The 17,812-nt window shown below is 37.4% G+C and overlaps 1 protein-coding gene across 1 annotated transcript; it reads left to right on the forward strand.

Moving 5' to 3' along the window:
- The first annotated feature begins 26 nt into the window (after positions 1-26).
- On the forward strand, positions 27-17,483 carry LOC145689857 (splicing factor C9orf78). Its single transcript, XM_081764124.1, has 6 exons — positions 27-182; positions 2,905-3,019; positions 5,589-5,737; positions 6,542-6,751; positions 12,164-12,297; positions 17,066-17,483. Exons 1-6 carry the CDS (start codon positions 55-57, stop codon positions 17,239-17,241), a joined length of 912 nt encoding a protein of 303 aa, XP_081620250.1. The 5' UTR covers positions 27-54; the 3' UTR covers positions 17,242-17,483.
- Positions 17,484-17,812: the final 329 nt, after the last annotated feature.

Genomic DNA, 17,812 nt, shown 5'->3' on the forward strand with positions numbered 1-17,812 from the left:
ACGGACCAAAACTGATAACCGCTTGTGTTTTGTTTGACAAGATCAAGATCAAAAATGGCAGACGAAGGGTCAGAGAATTCATCAGAATCAATTAGTTTCAAGCCAAAGAAAAGGAAACCACTGAGAAAACGTACCGACTCATCCGATGAAAATGAAGAAAGTGAAGAGGAGATCAATGTAAGGTAATTCAATTTAAGATATACAGAAGTAAACATGGAATGTGTTATTGAAAAGTTTTTGTTTACATCTTATGTTCCTTGCACATTTGTTCTTCGGTGTAGTACTAGTTCTGATGTACAGTATATTATAGTTACAAATTATGGTAATAGGAAAAGGAAGAAATAATTGTCAAAGTTGACAATTGGCAATACCACAGCATACATATAACGGGCACGGTGCTCATTCAATGTTAGAATAATTTTAATGGCATACCTATACTGAAGACATTCTAAATTGGATGTACACAGAGGAATGCAAGCCCACAATCCAAAAATGGCATTACTGCTGTATCGCCGGACCACATGAAAATCGAAAAAAAAAAAAGAGAAAATATTGGTAAATGTTTAGTAAGTGGGGGCCAACACTTACGAAGACAGAAAACAACGTGCCCTGCGGGGCTTTATCCCGCCTTCACTCGCTAACGCTTGCTCTGCAATACTGTCTGAATTAAATATTATTAACCTAACCGAACGTGAATAGAATATCCCAAACAAGTCTGTTAAAAACCTAGCCTCCAAAACTAGACAATAGCCAAGATACTTAGTATCTTCCCAAAAATCGTTAGTATCTTGATAGTGATTATTGTTCAAAATACATAAAAGCTAGTGAATAAAAGACGAACCAACTTGTGCTAGGTGGCGAATATAAACATGAATGCCATGTAACCGAGTCAAGACGGGGCCGCGGTGACTCAGTGGTAGAGCGTTCACCTCTGGTGCATGGGGTCCTGGGTTCAAACCCTGCTCCCGCCAAGTGAACTTTGTGGTGGACAGAATTTTCTAAAATTGGTCCGGCGATACAGCAGTTAACCCGTGGAATGTAATGATATTGTTTTTTTTTTTTTTATGCCTTTTAGAACTGCCTGTAACCGATGTAAGGTATAGATTGAGAATACGGACCCAGGTAGATATGCATTACTTGTACCTTGCCATTTTGGCGAAATTGACTCTTAGTATCTTTGTCTTTTACGTATAGGGTCGCATTCATAAGCGCAGATTACGTTAGTAGGATTCAATTATTCTGGATATTAATATAGTCTTTGACGCGATAAGTATGGATTCGATTCCCTGTTTAAGAAGATGTGATTCGGGTCCAACGTTACGGTGTGGGTTGACGTTTCAAATAGTCTTTCTGCTGCAAGGGACATTGCACTTTGATCTGTCTAAGCTACAAATATACCGCTTTGTTCGGAAAATTCGACCAAAACAGCGTAAAAATCTCTTAGTGACTTTTTACTATTTGCACATTAATTACTTACAGATTTATAATGTAAGTGATAAATGATGTGCCAGTAAAACTATTATTCATGTTAGAAACACCAACCAATGCTAGTCGTACTTTAATTGTATCTATTCTGGTTCGGGGCTTAGTGAAGCTGATGAGGCACGCGAGAATGGGTCAATAAGGACCAGACGCGTTAGCAGTGTTGGAAATCCAGGTTAAGAGAAGACAAGTGAGAAAACCATGCGCAACAATTTTTTTTTCTTTTTACTTGTTTATTTATTTTGAAGATATTCCTGTAAGTATGATGAAATATGGCCATTACCTTCAAAGACTTTCTGTGATTTTTATTTCTTGAAAGAATAACCACTATAATTTTTTCCCAGTTGATGTGCACGTTAAAGTACGTTACTCTCCACTGTAGATTTTAACTCTTCTGTAGACACTACTTCAAACACGATATTTCTGTATGTACAAACACACATAACTTCCAGTTTCCTTTAAAGTTTTTCCAGGGAAACAACTTTTAAAGATGATAATTTAATGAAGCAACTAGGAGAAGTGGTGTTAAAGAAAGATCCCAGAGAGAAAATCTGATATTATATACAAAAATTTGCATAGAACACAGAGGTTACTATTTATTCGGTGGACGGATGTCCGTTCAACGTTCAAAATTGTAGGTGAATGTAGAATCACGAGGAACATCCAGAAAGTAACTTTTCCAAATGCCTTGAACAGGAACAAAACACAATTGAATGGAAACGTTTATTGTACCAGATATATGATGTGTTTAGCTATTTCACCACCGGAATTCAGACATATGTGGGATCGACTTGTCTATATCTGTATCATAGAACTCTGCCGTTTAAGATTTGGAACAACCTCCTCCGCCTCTCCGTCATTCTGAAAATGTTGATGCTAGGAGATGTAAGAACAGATGGTAATCGCGCAGAATGAGATCCGGGCTATGTGGTGGATGATCCAAAATGTCCAAGCCGAACTTCTGCAGGAGATCGGTTGTCTGGCAACCTGTTTGTGGGCGGACATTATCGTGCAGCAGGACAACACCAGCATTAAGCATCCCACGCCGCTTATTCTGAATGGCCCGTCTTAATTTCCGCAGTATTTTCCCTGTGCATTCAAAAACTTTATCATTGCTCGCACTTCTCACGCGGCGGGAGATGGAATAGAAACGTCCATCATCAACCACTGTCACAATGCTGCTGAGAGCACTAGGGAAGTTCCGGTGGCACATGCGCCATGCTAGGACCTTACTCCCCCACGTGCACGAAGTCGCGTCGCGCAACATACGGTTTCCAAGCTATGGGCTACGTGGGAAAATTATTTTCTGGATGCGTGTCATATCTTTGTAGAAGCTCTACTAAAGGTAAAACTGTACTTTTCTGCGCTATATTTTCAATTGTTTAATTCTTTTTTGCTTACATGTTTTCTCTTTCTTTCAAGGTCAAAGCTAGAAGAAATGAAAGAGTTACAGAAACTTCGGAAGAGGCCGAATGGTGTCAGCATCGTGGGCTTAGCTCTTGGGAAGAAAGTCAACACAGATGAAGTTGAATCAATAGTGAGTAACTACAATTGCAGTTTAGGATTTAAAGTATAAAAGGTATTTTTGTATGTAAACTTTAGGCAACAGCTTAAAAGCCTTAGTGGGTGGTATAGAAAATTGACCTATTAGCCTTCTCCTCCCACTACATGATAGTGAAACATATACTTTTTCCAAAATTCGGTGTTGCCAACAAAAGTCGAACTGGACGACAATTCTCGACGAGAATAGGGGGGTGAATAAAAGCTGATGTTTTCCGTCGCATGAGTAAGGAATGGAATGTCTTAAATGTTTTGGCGAAGAAAAAAGTAGTTTGGAAACTCCGTGCTTGGTGTTGCTTTGTTATTTGACATTTTCAGCCTAGAATATTTCTTCTCCCGTTGGGAAGAAAGGACCCGTATGCGCAGGCAAGTTGGTCAATGTTTGTTTATTTTCCCCTTTTCTATATAGAAAGAAAGAAAGAACCCATGTATGAATCATTAATCACAGTGTAACGGGGACCAAAACTATGGCAACGTCGTTGGACTCACATTAAGTTACAATGTCACTAGTAAGAGGATATGATTGTTCGGACAGTTCCGATTACCACCAATTTAGTTGTTGTTGCGGCCACTATGTGCAATTTTAAACTGCCATTTTGGGAGATATTGTGGCTCAGCAGTAAAGCGCTTTCCCTGGTGGAGAAGTCTCTCGTACAATCCTACACGATTTAAGCTGTTGTTCCTTTGTTGTGGTAAGTTTCCGTGTAGTTTTTATTTTCTTTTCTTTTTTTTTTTTTTTTTTTTTATTCATTTTCATCTCATCAATTCCTTGGTGGTTTAATTTTACGCATCTTGTACTAATAGGTTATAAATTACATAAATTAATCTGTTTTGTTACATTGTATTTTCGTGAATCTTTATTTAGTACCTGTATATTTTAACTACCAACTTTCCTGTACCGTCGTCAGGGGTTACATCTTGAATCTTCTGTATACGGATAAATAAGAATTTCTAAATTTCCTGTTCTTCTCATTATGTGCCTACAACTGTAGACCGACTATAAAATTTGTGCTCAGTGCCAAAATGAAAGTGTTGAGTAAAAAGCCCAGATTTTACTTCAGAACTAGTGGACATAGGTCCACGTGCACTCTTCTGGCCATTATTTGAACTACTTCACAGTGAATACTAGATTGCCAGTTTTTCACTGAGCAGTGTTAGGCACATAGGCCATATTTTAACGTTAAAACGAAGTTTTCCATTTTTGACACTTGACACGGATTTTATATTCAGTCTACAATTTATAATTGAATTTGTGAGAAAACACTGAATATATACGATATTATAAGAACCTCGAATGTGTTAGTCTGCTGTGCTCACTGTTCACATGTGTTAGTCTGCTGTTACTTAGTGTTGTACTCTGTAGGGAAGAAACTTGGACATTACACTAATGAAATTTGGGTGTGGAGAAGAACGGACAAAATTAACTGGATTGAACGGAAAACGAATGAAGAAGTGTTAGAGATAGTAGGAAAGGAAAGAGCAATTTTAGATTCAATTAGAGAGGGGAAGAGAGACTGGTTGAGACATAGGCTGAAATGGTATCGTATCCTGAAGGACGTGAAAGAAAGTACAGTGGAAGGATAAATGAGGGATTGATGGATGGTATTAAAACGAAGAGATTTGCTGAGATTTTAGCCATATGACTTTGCTGAACAGATGAGGTCATTTATATGAAGGTGAAATCACTTTATTTAAAAAAGAAAATCTTGCTTGTTAGGTGCAGAGGTTCTTTAATTGAAAAAAAAAAAAAAAAATCATGGTTACCAATCTTGTTGATTTAGAAGGAATTTTACTTCCTTAGAATTTAAGAAAAATGTAACTGATTTTGAAGGCAGCTAAAGGTATGAATATGTGACGTTTAGTAATACATGATTACGTTAATAGTTTCAGTCTTTATTAAACATCCCTCGTGCGTAGAGATACAGAGCGGCGCAGGGAAACGGGAAATTTTTAATCTAGAATTAGCAACACTGTTTGGCCGGCATTTGTTTGGGATCAGTAAAACAATATTGAGAACCTTTTAGTAACAATGAAGTGTTCAAGTTGTCCGGAACATGTGTTCGCTGTGAAAGCATTTGATAAGAACGGTGACATTCTATGACCTCCGAGATCCACTGAACTCTGTGTGTGCGATTTCTCTCTACGGCAAATCTATGGGGACATCTCGAAAGCCAAGAGTACAGTGCACGTCCTGCTACCATCATTGAACTGAAACAGAGGATTAAAGAACTCACTGGCGTTTTCCAGGTTATAATATACTAAGCATTCCAGCGAATTTTCAGGGCATACTGTCATAAGTGTACGCCGAGATGGAGCACATTTATCCGATATCGTCTTCAAGAAGTAACGTGCCGTAGCTAATGTCATTGCTAATGACATACTATTTACATGCATCTTAGTCATTAAATGTATTTTTTCCTGTGTTGATTAGTGTATTTTATGTCAATTGAAATTTTCTCGTTTTCCTGCGGCACCCTATATTTAATTATTGTTGATTACTGTTTTTCTCCGAGGATTGTCTAGATTTTTATACCATTTCTTTGTAGACTGATCCATTCAAAGTGAAAACTGGTGGCCTCGTCGATATGAAAGCCTTGAAGAGTGGGAAAGTAAAGCGAGTGGACGATGCTTATGATACGGGCATTGGAACGCAGTTCTCAGCAGAAACCAACACTAGGGATGAAGATGAGGAAATGTGAGTATATTTCGGATTTGGTTGATATTGAAGCTAGGTCTGGTAGAATGTTTTTTTTTCTTTCTTCTTCTTATGATGGTGGGGGACTCGGTGGCTCAGTGGTAGAGTGCTCACTTATGGTGCGTGGGGTCCCTGGTTCAATCCCCGTCCAAGTAAGTTTTTGGTAGGAAACATTCATGGGTTTTCTCGGGGTATTTCCGTTTCCTCCCACTTTCTCATTCCACCAATTCTTCAGTCATTCACTTGCCTTAATCATCGTCTTCCTTAGCCTAAAGAGCATAATCGTGGTTTGTTAAACTCGTGGTTACACCGATCCTGCTTGTGTAAAAGAACCAACTTCTTAGTCTTTTTCCCCCTACCGTTATTTCAGTGCTGCAAATATTTTTTTTTTTTTTTTAAGGAATTTATGTTTAATCGTGTGTAATTTGTGTTTAATAGGAGTTCAGGTAAGAATAGTTACCAGATGTCCTGCTTTTGCCAGACATGCTCTCTCTTTTAGGACTTAAAAATGGTCCCGGCGGATTTTAAACACCCAAGCGTGCCACACGACTACAGTGCCACTTCCTGGTATATATGTATATGTTGTAACAGCTGTTCTGTATACCGTAGAAATAATAAATAGTAATTTATACAGCCACTTTATGGTTGACGCGCTTAGACCTGTGATGTAGTTCTGGAATTCAGCTTTCTTGGAGACCGAGATTGTGCAGTGGGGAGTGACACTATGTCACGCATCTTACGTTGTGTCAGAAAATTTACATATTTCTTCCCCTTGTTTACATAATAATAATCTTTCTTTTCCAGGATGAAGTATATCGAGGAACAGTTGTCGAAGCGGAAAGGTCGGAAAGGAAAAGAAGAAGGGAAGACGGATGACGAGAAGTACCGATCACCGGAAGAAGCAGCTCTTCAGGCTGTTCCAGATCATCTACGGGCGTCCTCTAGTCAGAGGTCAGAAGAAATGTTATCTAATCAGATGTTAAGTGGTATTCCAGAAGTGGATCTTGGTATTGAGTAAGTAATTTCTGGGAGTCCAGGTTTGTTTAATATTTACGTTTTATTCTAGATTTCACTATTTTTTCCATACCAGAATTGGGTAGTCTGTATAATTTAAAAGATGATGGCTCAGTAATAAGTATTCACTTTTCGTACTGATTTTATATTAAATGATGTTCCTCGTGCTGCTAACTACTCGTTAAACATGTCAATCAAGAGAAATTGAGCATGACATAGACTTCTAGAAGTGCTGATAAATTCCAAGCTCACACTGTCTTAAGAGTCTTAATATTTTGATATGAAATCGAGGCGTTAGTCTTTATTCTATTTCATGTTGGTAACCCTGCAGCCATTTAGTTGAGATCTTGGCTTAAGGGATCAACTTGACTGTTATGTTGGGATGCAGGAACGCAGGGTTTTCAGAATCAGTCGGGGTACTCTAAGTCATGTACAACCGGGAATTCTGGAGGTACTTCCAAGATTAGCAGTGGTCCGGAGCTCCCTTCCCGGAAAGTTTTGAACGGGGTCGGGGTCGAGATCATGTTGCATTCTAATGAAGTGAGAATAATTATAATAAATTTTTGTAAATAAGCAAAAGATGTTTTTTAAAGAATGAAAACTAAATATTTCCAGAAGAGAACAGGTAGCAGCTAGAATCGTATCAGGGTAAAGAAGAATTGCAACTAGTTAAAAAATGGCTTTGTCCACTACATAATAAGTCTTTGACGTTCCTCCAAATTCCGGTTAAAGTTAAACTTAACACAGCGATGTGCACTAACACACACTCACCCGTGATACTAATCTGACTCTCTTAAAAGACTCACGCGAATCGATCGAGATAGGTTTTGTTCCTGGCTCGTGTGTGACGTAGATAGGAAACGTCGGATGATCTCCACATGAGACTAAAATGTCACAAATGAAACCTTACCAAATAAAAAGCTTTACCGTCTCGTGTCTTATAGTAACCCAGTCCTCATGTTCAACAGAAGTAAACATGACATACGCATTTTCTTCAATGTATGTGTAAAATTAATTATATTATATACATTAAATAACATAATATTATGAACATGACAGTAAACTGCTCAGAAATCCTTTTAAATAATTCTTGCATGGCTGTAGAATCCCCAATGAATGTGACTGACATTTTCAGTCCTCGCGGTGAAATATCGCACACGCCCGTTTTCACATTGTTTGGAATTCATTCCACGAAACATGGTGTACTTCGAAAGGTGATTCCATATCTATTCCATGGATGGGTTTATTGAATGAGGTATTTTTCATAGGAGTAAGATTTCGTCTAATTCTTTTCCTGGTGGTATAGTTCCACGAATTGAGGCAACATTGCTTCTTTGTACGGCCATGCTTATATGTTGTGTTAAAAAGGAACTGGCTCTGTTATCTCCAGTTGGAAGAGTAATTCGTTGACCAACTTCCTTGATAAAATTGAGACCTCCTTTGTCTCAAGCTCCACTGGTTTCCATAGCTATAGTTACGAATTAGTATTTGTCAATTAGGTTACTATATTTGTGTCTCTTTTCTGTTTCTTTTCTACTAGCTATGGTTCCAGCTTGAACCGATGAAAAAGGAATATTGGAAGGAGCGAACGTGTCGTCACATGTAAAGTCCCAGAACAAGGCTTTACCTCTTTTCCAAGGTATCAATGTTAATCCATCAGGTCTCTTCCCGTCTGATCGATTGCATCTAGTTGGTTCTCGTATTGATGGTATCCCCGCTGAGATAAGAGCTCTCATTATTAACTCGTTAACCATAGAATGTCGTGGATGTCTGCCAGCACTTTTTATACAGGAAAGTCCGTGTAGTCCTCTTTCATCAACTGGGCTCCTGCAAGCGAAACATTTATGAGGTACGCAAATCTCTGCACCTAAACGTAATGCTATAGCAATTCGGAAACTTTCATTGGGTACATGGAGTCCTAGCGAAGAAGATGGTAGGTAGGGCCTTAAGCCAATCGCCTGCTTCAACAAATGTGATAGCGAGTAGTCTGGCTTTGTTCTCTAGATTATTGGTTGAATGCATTAGGTAAGAGAAGTGCGTTTTGATGATAGGATCATCCCATGATGATTGCTTTGTCCTTGCACTTAGTGGAGGAAGTTCAGAGCTGACTAGTAGAGCACATGTAGAAGAGCATTCTGTGATTTCTGAGTCTATGTATGGGTGAAGGTCCTGTTGAAGTAATGATCTTATGAGGCTTCGGGAACCGTAGAGCGAGGCCAGAAAGGCTAGAACAGCTATATCTAAGGTTCGACGAATGCCTAAGCCGCCATTACTAACAGGAGGAGCTGGAGCCAGCTGTTATCTTTCAGAGCACAATTGAGTATAGACTCTAGTCCAGATTTTATGGCGTTGTCAAATCAGGACTTAAAGATCATGTATCCTCCTATAGTCCAGTATCTCTTCTTTCTGAAATATATCTGCGAAAAAATAATCAGACAGGCTACTTAAATTCACCTCATCTTACATCCATAGTTCTCAGCACGGCTTTCTACAGAGAAGCTCAAGTCCCACAAACTTAAGTACTCTTCTTTCCTGTGCAGTCAAATGTATGAATAACAATACTCAATTAGATGTTATCTACTTTGATCTCTCGAAGGCCTTTGATTCTGTCAGTCACATTTATGTTCTTCATAAACTCTCCAATAGATTTAATGTACATGGCAAATTTCTCTCTTTAATCACCAGCTACTTGAAGGACCTTAAACAAAGAGTTGTTCTTTCAGGGGCGATTTCTAACCCCCAACCCGTGATCCGAGGGAAGTATACTTGGGCCTCTGCTATTTGTCCTGTTTATGGAGATCTCTACACGCACTTAGCAGCTTAACCTAGTGGTCTTCTGCTTTTTGCTGACGATTGCAAGTTATACAGAGAAATATTGTGTCTCCATGACACGATTGCTCTACAGGAAGACATAAATTACCTTATAGGCTGGTGTGAAATGTGGCACTTGAAACTCAATAATAAGAAATGCAACAGTGTTACTATTACTTTGAAAAAGTCTCCTGTTCCCTCCACATACCATGTCAGTGATTCCCCTATCACATTCTGCTAATCATAATGATCTTGGTGTCATCTTTGATTCAAGACTCACATTCTCTGACCACATCTCCTCAATACTTAAGAATTCAATGCGTATGTTGGGACTTTTTTTTATCGATTCACTGAGCTACGCACTGTTTCGTCATTAGCAACAGCGCCCAAGATGGAATACTACTCTCCCATATGGGCCATGGCATCACCTACACATCTCTCCAAACTTGATTCTGTTCTTAATTTCTTTATCGCTATAGTCTGTTTCCGTGTTCTTGCACTTCGAATATTATCTAAGAAGGAACTCTTGCGACATCTGAATATCCAGACTCCGGAAGTACGTAGAATTATCTCTGACCTGAAATATCTTCATAAAATAGTGAATGGAGACTTAAGATTGGAAATATTACCTCAGGAACTATCCTTTCGTGCCCTTCCCGCATCACCCAAAATACCCACCTATTCCATCTTGCCCGTCCTAGGTTGGCAATTATACAGAGGTCTCTTCTTTACAGAATATCAAACTGTTATAATCAAGTAACAACTAATGTGGACATTTTTTCGAGCTACCCGGTGTTTGAAAGAGGAATTAAACGAGTTCTGACGGATAATATTACTTTTACACTCTTTTTTGACACTGTTCTATGTTGTTGTCTTCTCTTTTTTTTCTTTCTTTTGTTAACATTTCCCTGTGTAAAATGGCAAACTTATGCTGTATCTAGGAATTTGTTCAATAAATAAATAAATAATGTTCTAGAAGGTCATCATCTTGCCATGTTGAAGAGCATCGCAGAAAATGTGATAGGAACAGGTCACATTCCATAGCTGGAAAAGAATTTCAAGCTTGACGGTTCTCTAAAGCTTGTCCTGAACACACATCCTCTAGAATCGAAGTCGTAGCAGATGTTACACGAAAACTGAGGGCAAAAACAAATCGACTTGTAAAACACACGAGCAAGGAACAGACTATTGGAAAGTCCAAAATAAAATCAATGACTGTAAAAATTTACAATTTCAATTTTCTGAATTGTGGTAAGCGTAATCGAAGAAAAGCATTATAATGGTAATAGTTGTTTATCCGTAGTGTGATGTCATGAAGTCAATGTTGCTCTAAATGACCATGAACTTCGGGGTAAATGACCATTCTGCTTGACGAAGGCGGCTCGACTTCCGTGGATGGAACTAAAATCGACGAATAAAATCTTCATTCTTTGACTCGGAACGCAGGGTCTCTTCGTACAAGACACGGAACTTTTCAGAAAACTAACGTTGCTCGATAAACTACACTACTGTCATTATCTTTACTTTGTACAATAACTTACACATTTGGTTTAATGAATTCTCCCTGTACCTGTATAGTTCCTATGTCCTGTGAACGAACCTGTATCCTGTAAAGTTGACTATGAATAATTAATAAAACATTGATAAGAGCCTGACTTGTTTCACCTGTATATCATTTTCAGTTTACTGGTAAACATACTTCGGGTAAGAAAAATGAAAATGAAAATAATAATAATAATAATAATAATAATAATAAAACTTGAAGCTTAAAATAAAACGATAATCATGCCTGTTGTGCTGTGTGTCTGCGGAATATGGTCGCTTACTCTAACGGAAGAACGCAGGCTAAAATTGTTTGAGAACAAGATCATAAGACGAATATTCGAACCCAGAAGAAACGGGAACGGTGAATGGCGGAAACTTCATAACGAGGAACTACATAATTTATATCGTTTACCAAACATTGTTAGGGTCATCAAATCTAGGAGGCTCAGGTGGGCAGGTCATGTAGCCAAGATGGAAGAAATTAGGAACGCTTTCAAAGTTTTAACTGGAAGACCAATCGGAAAACGATCATTAGGAATACCTAGGCGCATATGAGAGGACAATATTAAGATGGATCGCAAAGAAATAGAAATACAAAGTAGAAACTGGATCCAGTTGGCTAGGGATAGAAGTCAATGGAGAGCTTTTGTGAACGCGGTATTGAACCTCCAGGTACCATAGCCCATAGAGTTAATTAGATAATACAACTTGAAATCCATGATATCTGGTTGTATACAGTAAAGGTTTGTCAACAATGGTATAGTTCGAGTAGCAACTTCAGTTTTCTGAAAGGATCTGTGGCAAGGAAGGCAATAACCATTTGCTGAAACATTCGAACTAGAATTATAATCTTGGTGATTTTTGGTAATCTTTAATACATCTCCTGCAGATCATTAAACGTAGTTTAGAGAACGAATACTTTTGCTTCATTAAATTGGCTAATTGGAAATGACTACACCAGCCGTCTATTTCTTTTTTCTTATGACAATGGAATCTTGAATTTTAAGCTAATAAGTGATAAGAAACATATTAATATATGTTATTATTTAATTCCAGTGCTAAAATACGAAACATTGAAGCCACCGAAGAAGCGAAACTGAAATTGTTATGGGAAAGGCACAGTAAAAAGGATGCTCCATCGCAGTTTGTTCCTACGAATATGGCAGTGAATTTCGTACAGCATAATCGATGTAAGTGGAAATTACTATATCTTCTGTGTGTTAGTAAATGTAATTTCTTTGGTATTTCAACTGAAAATCGTCAGCTTTGTGTACGAGCATAAGACGAAGTGGTTCTGAAAAATATGCGTAAATAAGCGGGGAGTGAAGATTTTAACACTGCACTACGAAAACCCACACAAATTCAGATAAATTGACGATTAGAAGTTTAGTACTTCCAACTATTCTGCTTTTGTATTCTGTAAACCAGGTATTAGCTGATTTATTGTATAAGTTGTTGTTTTCCACATTTTATATAAATTTTCTTGGTCAGAGTAGTGTAATTGTGGATTTTTTGTTTTAATAATGATCTAGTCTAATTTAACATTACTCCACAGCTTTGAAAATTTTGAAATTATCTTTGGTAGTATTTTTACATATCGCCTTTATAATTATACTACGGAAATCTTTTCATATATATGTTAATACAATAAGACCTCGATTTAACGGACAAAGTGGACACCATCATCGCATACGGAGAGATCCAGTTCAGGTGTTTGTTTTTTAAGAAACAGCATTTAATGGGAAAGCAATTGAAGCCAATGTGCCCATATCTGAAGAGTAAAAAGTAGCGAGGTTGTGCTCCGAAAGAGCAGATTTGAACTTATTTGTAGCCCAAACGTAAAAATGAATAATTTTGTAACTGTACACTTTAACTAATTATGAACTGGGCAGATGGTGATAGTATGAAATGAGCGACCTTTGTGATTTCCAAGGGGACGTGTTTGCTTAAGTCAGTTTTGTGGACTCTGAAATAGACTTTACAACATCTACAGCGGTGCTTCTTAAAGTGTGGGTCGCGGGCCGTTTTTTGGTGGGTCGCAATAAGTTTTTGCTTTTAAGTATGAAAATTTTATTTTGATGCAGAAACATATGTTATGAATAATTATTCAGAAAATGAAAATTGGAAGCGTTTGTTAATGGAGTGAAGAGTACGTGGTTACTCAGAGCCCTGCCCTGTTGTACAGTCAGTAGAGATGCTGGGGTAGAATGGACAGAGAGTGAGTGTGTCAAAATCTGTTACGGGGTAGGGCATTGCGTCGCGAGTAGTGTTAATTCTGTGTTACCTTTCAATGGAAACACTTTAACACTCTTTGTGCATACCAGGAGCAGATCCAGGACAGATTTCTGGGGGGGGGAGGGGGGTTGTAATACTGCTACTTAGAGCTACTTTTAAGAGCTTCAAACTCTGGGATGTGTTTTATTTATATATAAAATAAGAAAGTTTAATCTTCTGGGGGGGGGGGGGGGCGATCGTCCCCCTCTGGATCCGCTCCTGGGGCATACGTACAATTTCATATGATACAGTTATTAGGAAAAAAAGTTACATTACACTTGCTTGATAGTCACCGATTGATACTATTCTCGTACCAGCAGAACCAGTATATTCATAAATTTACATTAGAATTTAGTTTGAAAGTGAGATATTTACGATAGAGATAAAAGAAACCAACTAAACTTTGCTTTATTAAAATTTAAGCATCGAGCTCTACTTTGTAACATGCATGGTCGCTCGGAGTTTTCATAACATCTTCAAATAAATCTCTTGTTAATCACTCATATGGACTGTTATTGAACGAACTGGAACTAGATACGGAAAAAAAAAAAAAAAAAAGCCTTGAAATTTACAACAATTACATAGAATGTCAATGTGTATTTGAACAAAAATAGGTCGGCCACAAAATTCATTTTATTAGTTAATATGGGTCGCAATAACAATAAGTTTGAGAACCACTGATGTACAGTATGATTTTTCACTGTTATTCCTTTTCGCTTCTTTATGAATTGTGGAAGATTTTTATTGTACTTACTCCACTTATTTATTATATTGATACGGATAATACAGTAATACAACTAAATTTGCATTTTCACGTTTAGATAACTCTATTCAACTATTAGGTCTTGGCATTAACTGAGATAGCAACATGGTCACTGATACTACAACAGTGTAAACTCAACAAAAGTCTAGTGTTGTCAGATCTTGAGATTAGAAAGTACTAAAGCAAGAATTGAACTAATATCGAACATGTTTATTTTAGTAAAACTATTGTTCATCGTAAGTAGAATACTCAACGAGGAAAACTTTTATTGTTGTGATTTCATATATGAAACTAAGAATGTAGCGCATTCGTAAGGGTCTTCACTACAGCGAACTTAAACTACCGCTAATTTTAGATTTTTTTTTTTGCTAATATCTTGAAAACAAATACGAATATTCAAAAAGCAGAAACGTAGTGAACTAGACAATACGATTTTGTATGTGATACCTTTACCACAATTCACCTATCTGCTTTTGGTATGCCGCTGTTTAAAGAACTCGCAAAAAAATGCTAAATCTATCTACAGTTGCAAATCGAAAGCAGATAAATGAGTTGTGATAACGGTATCACATGCAAAATCGTATTGTCTAGTTCACTACGTTTCTGGATATTTGTATTTGTTTTGAAGATATTACACAGAAAAACTCTAAAATTAGCGGTAGTTCAATTTCGCTGTAGTGAAGACCCTTAAAAGTTAAAGCCTGCAGATAATTAAAAGTAGACCAAACAGTAGCGTGTTATCCAATTTAAAATTTTGATAGGGAGGGCACTTAAACTATCACCCAATCCGCTACCTGTAGCCCAATCTGGCAACACAGATTGAAGCTGGAGGCTTTTTTCACCCTTCTAATTTGCACTTATAAGTAAGGAGTTTTTTGTTACTAATATGGTACGTACATTAAATATTTTACGTTTACATTATGGAAGACTGTGTTAAGTGTAATATCTTATTTTAAATATTGTTCATAGCACAATTGTGATTTAACATTTCTACGGATATATTTTTACCCCGATTAGTCGGTTAAATAAAGGATATCCTATATTTTCCAGTTTTGTAAATTGTGGACCTAATTTTGTATTAATAAAACAAAATTGACCGTAAGACTAAATATATTACGAGGCGCATATAAAATAATAATAATAAACAAGAAAATGATAGAAGAAATTTATTGTGATTGATATATAGGTACATACTTTGAATATTTTTCGACGTAGTCACCTTGAACTTCCAGACATTTCTGATAGCGTGGTACAAGTTTCTATGTACTCTTCGTGTAATAATATGCCGCCTGAGAATTCAGCCAGTCGAGAACTGATATCTTGAGCACTTTACTGCCGTTGTAGCACTTCGACGCAAGCCACTTTTGCAGGTGAAGAAAAATAAAGAAATTGTTGGGGACAAGATCGGGGCTGTAAGGAGGATGATTGAATAGTTCCCATTGAAATTTTTGAATTGTCTCAACAGTACGAGCAGCTGTGTATGGGAGGGCGTTGTCATGGATCAGAACGAAGCATTTCTCTCCGCCGATTTTGGATGGCACATCAGAGATTATTTAGTGTTTGGCAGTACACATCAGTTATCAGTGGCGTAACTAAAGGGCCTCCACGCAAACAGCGTGGAGTGGGGCCCCTTCTCTACGTCTTACTTCATGATTTGGGACCCCTTGATGGCTTGAGGCCCCCCCACAATGCGGGGTCCTTATTTACGCCCGTGTCTTTTATAATTGTTCGTCCTGGTTCCAGGAATTCAAGAACCACACCTTTTTAATCCTAATAGACGGTTTCTATGATTTCATGAACTGATGGTATTTGACTTCCTTTGCTTCAGAGTGCCACCATTACAGTGACTGTTAGTTCGACTCCACAGTTGCGTACGATATCGAAATTTCATCCCCCGCCACTATGAGAAAAGAAGTCATCTCAATCCTCTCCCCAGCGGGCCAAAAATTCACGAGCAGTTGTCATTCTTTGGTGTTTTTGTAAGCGTCTGTCAGCATTTTTGATACCCACCTTTCACAGCTTTTCAATCACAGTTCAATGCGTTGTTTTGCAGATACTTGTGGAAACTCTTTTGCGAGTTCAGTTATTGTGAAACAGCGACTGCATGGCATTTTTCGTTAACGCGTTCCACAAGGTCGTCTGAACACTAGGCGTTCCGAACATTTGAACGTCCTTCCCGAAACTCACTGCACCATTGCGTGACCTTCCTTTTACTCATTACTGTGGGTCCATAAATGGTACACAATTCTCGATGAATGCCAGCTGCATTCTGTCCTTTGGCTTTCAGAAGTCGTATGACAGATTCCACATCAAATTTGGTGGGATTTTGTATTACAGCAGTCATTTCATCTTACTGTTATCCGCACGTACACAATTCCACTTGAACAATTCTATCTCTGTTGCAAGCACAGGATATTAAGGCGTGCTGCTGCACATGCTAAATTTAATCAGTGTTGCCAACGTCACGTAAAAATTATTGTCCCTTTTAGTGACATTTGCCTCGTAATACTTTTGTAACAGTTTTGACAATGTTACAATACACGTTGAATACTTGCAAAGTTATAATGAACAATATATAAATCTAATTTTACAATATTTTTCAGTAAATGATTCACAAGAAACTCTTAAACATGTTGGTAGGTTTAATTTTTTTCCATCACACTTTTTTTTTTTTTTTTTTTTTTTTAACTTCTTGACATTATATTAAATTTTCGGTTTTGATTCCACAAAGAGAGTCATATCGTCTTCAGATGTGTTTTCTTCTGAATTGAATTATTACTGTATATCTAAAAAGAGATTTTAATATTCAAAAGATGTCCACAAAAATAATTTCATCACAGTATCACAACTTTTTACACTATATTTTTTTCTCTTTTTTTTCCGTAGACTTAGTATCCTAACAAGAACATTTTATTTTGCAGTTAATATAGAGGATCCAGAACCACCGAGAAAGCGCGAGAGAAAAGAAGAAAAAAGAAAAACGGTTGTTGTTGGCGAGGAACCGGAAGAGAAAGTGAAACGTGTTCGAGATGCTGGTGAGAAAGCTACCGACGACTACCATTATGAGAAATTTAAGAAGCAGTTCAGAAGATATTAACTTCCAAAGATTGGTGTCTGCAAAGTCACATGACAAACATTGTGTAAATAATCTTAGCACAAAAGAAACTTTGTGTTTTGTACATGTTGTAATTATTCATCTTCACACTGGTAATTAACCATGATGCGTGTTAATTGTGGTTGTTTTCTATGAATGTGTTTTTATAATAGTTGTTTGTGTCCCATTGTGACTGTCATTTGAATAGATTCAGTGTAATAAATGTTTGTTTTAGAAACATTTTTTAGATATTAAAATTTTTTATTTACATACATCAAAGCGTTGGTTTCATTATTCAGTTCTGTGATTTTGTACCTTGTGGCCATTTTTACTCTACACAGCAAGCATTAACAATAGAAAGGAAGTTCGCCAGAGAATGTATTTAAAAATATCAGCGTTTGACTACTGGAACTAAGGAAGCATTTTCTTCCGACTGGGAATGTCAACTTATGGTCACTAGATGAAATATTTTGTTATCGTAATCCAGGAAACTTCAAATTTTTGTCTTGTTTAACCAATAAGTACCTTCTTTCTTTGGCAGTCCTCTCTGCTGGTCTAATGGTTAGTGTACATA

Source organism: Thermobia domestica, chromosome 7 (genome assembly GCF_964235325.1).
Source record: "Thermobia domestica chromosome 7, izTheDome1.hap1.1, whole genome shotgun sequence".
Classification (NCBI taxonomy): domain Eukaryota; kingdom Metazoa; phylum Arthropoda; class Insecta; order Zygentoma; family Lepismatidae; genus Thermobia; species Thermobia domestica.

Coding starts and splice junctions, on each gene's coding strand:
- LOC145689857 (XM_081764124.1), top strand. CDS start 55: ATGGCAGACGAAGGGTCAGAGAATTCATCAGAATCAATTAGTTTCAAG. Junction 183..2,904: donor GAAGAGGAGATCAATGTAAG/GTAATTCAATTT, acceptor CTTTCTTTCAAG/GTCAAAGCTAGAAGAAATGA. Junction 3,020..5,588: donor CAGATGAAGTTGAATCAATA/GTGAGTAACTAC, acceptor ATTTCTTTGTAG/ACTGATCCATTCAAAGTGAA.